The 912-nt window shown below is 47.5% G+C and overlaps 1 protein-coding gene across 1 annotated transcript; it reads right to left on the bottom strand.

Annotated features, from left to right (window-relative positions):
* Window positions 1-3: 3 nt before the first annotated feature.
* Window positions 4-720, bottom strand: LOC117103248 (ribonucleoside-diphosphate reductase subunit M2-like; the record flags this gene model as incomplete). Its single annotated transcript, XM_033243809.1, has 1 exon — window positions 4-720. A coding segment is annotated over exon 1 (681 nt), but the record flags the coding sequence as incomplete, so codon positions are not given.
* Between the last annotated feature and the right edge of the window lie 192 nt (window positions 721-912).

Below are 912 nucleotides of genomic sequence, written 5' to 3'. Positions count from 1 at the left end.
ATCCGTTATGCGTTCGGGCGACGGTCTGTTGAGGAGATGACGTTGAAATAGCAAACACGCGAAATTGCAATGCAGTCCCTCGTCGCGACTGATCAGCTCGTTGGAGAACGTGAGACCGGGCATCAGACCGCGTTTCTTCAGCCAGAACACGGCCGCGAACGAACCCGAAAAGAAAACGCCCTCCACGGCGGCAAACGCGACCAATCGTTCGCCGAAGCTGGCGTCCGTGCTTTCGATCCATCTCATCGCCCAGTCGGCATTTTTCTTAACGCATGATATGGTGGTGGTGGCGTGAAACAGATTGTCGCGTTCGTTCTTATCCCTTACGTAGGTCTGAAGCAATAGACCGTACATTTCGGAGTGGACGTTCTCGATGGTCACCTGGAAAGAGTAGAAATACTTGGCTTCGGGAATCTTCACCTCTCGAAGAAAACGTTCCGCGAGGTTTTCGTTCACAATTGCGTCGCTGGCCGCAAAGAATGCAAGCACGTGTTTAACGAAGTGTCGTTCGTCTTCGTTCAGACCGTTCCAGTGGGGCATATCTTTCGAAAGGTCCACCTCCTCGACCGACCAAAAACATGCGCACGATTTTTTGTACATGTTCCATATGTCATGGTATCTGATGGGAAACAGAATCAATCTTTCACCATCAACGCTCTCGTTTAACAGGGGTTCCGACTCCATTATTGTTGATCGTTATAATGAAGGTGGAACGTGGAACCGTGCCACCTTTATACAGTTGAGTTTTTTCGTTTTTCGTTTTTTTCGTTTTTTAGTTATTGATCTTCGATAGAGGATTTATGTAAAAGGGCGCCCTCTTCTTCTTCTTCTTCGGTGAGCTGGTACGATCATCATCATCATCAACGTCAACAACAACAACTCGTAAAACAAACAAAAGAACATCAGAAAAAC

The sequence above is a fragment of the Anneissia japonica genome, unplaced genomic scaffold, assembly GCF_011630105.1.
Source record: "Anneissia japonica isolate Jap-2015-1 unplaced genomic scaffold, ASM1163010v1 scaffold143257_len893_cov92, whole genome shotgun sequence".
Taxonomy (NCBI): Eukaryota; Metazoa; Echinodermata; class Crinoidea; order Comatulida; family Comatulidae; genus Anneissia; species Anneissia japonica.
Note: the sequence above shows the minus strand (reverse complement) of the source record. Positions and strands in the feature narration are given on the sequence as shown.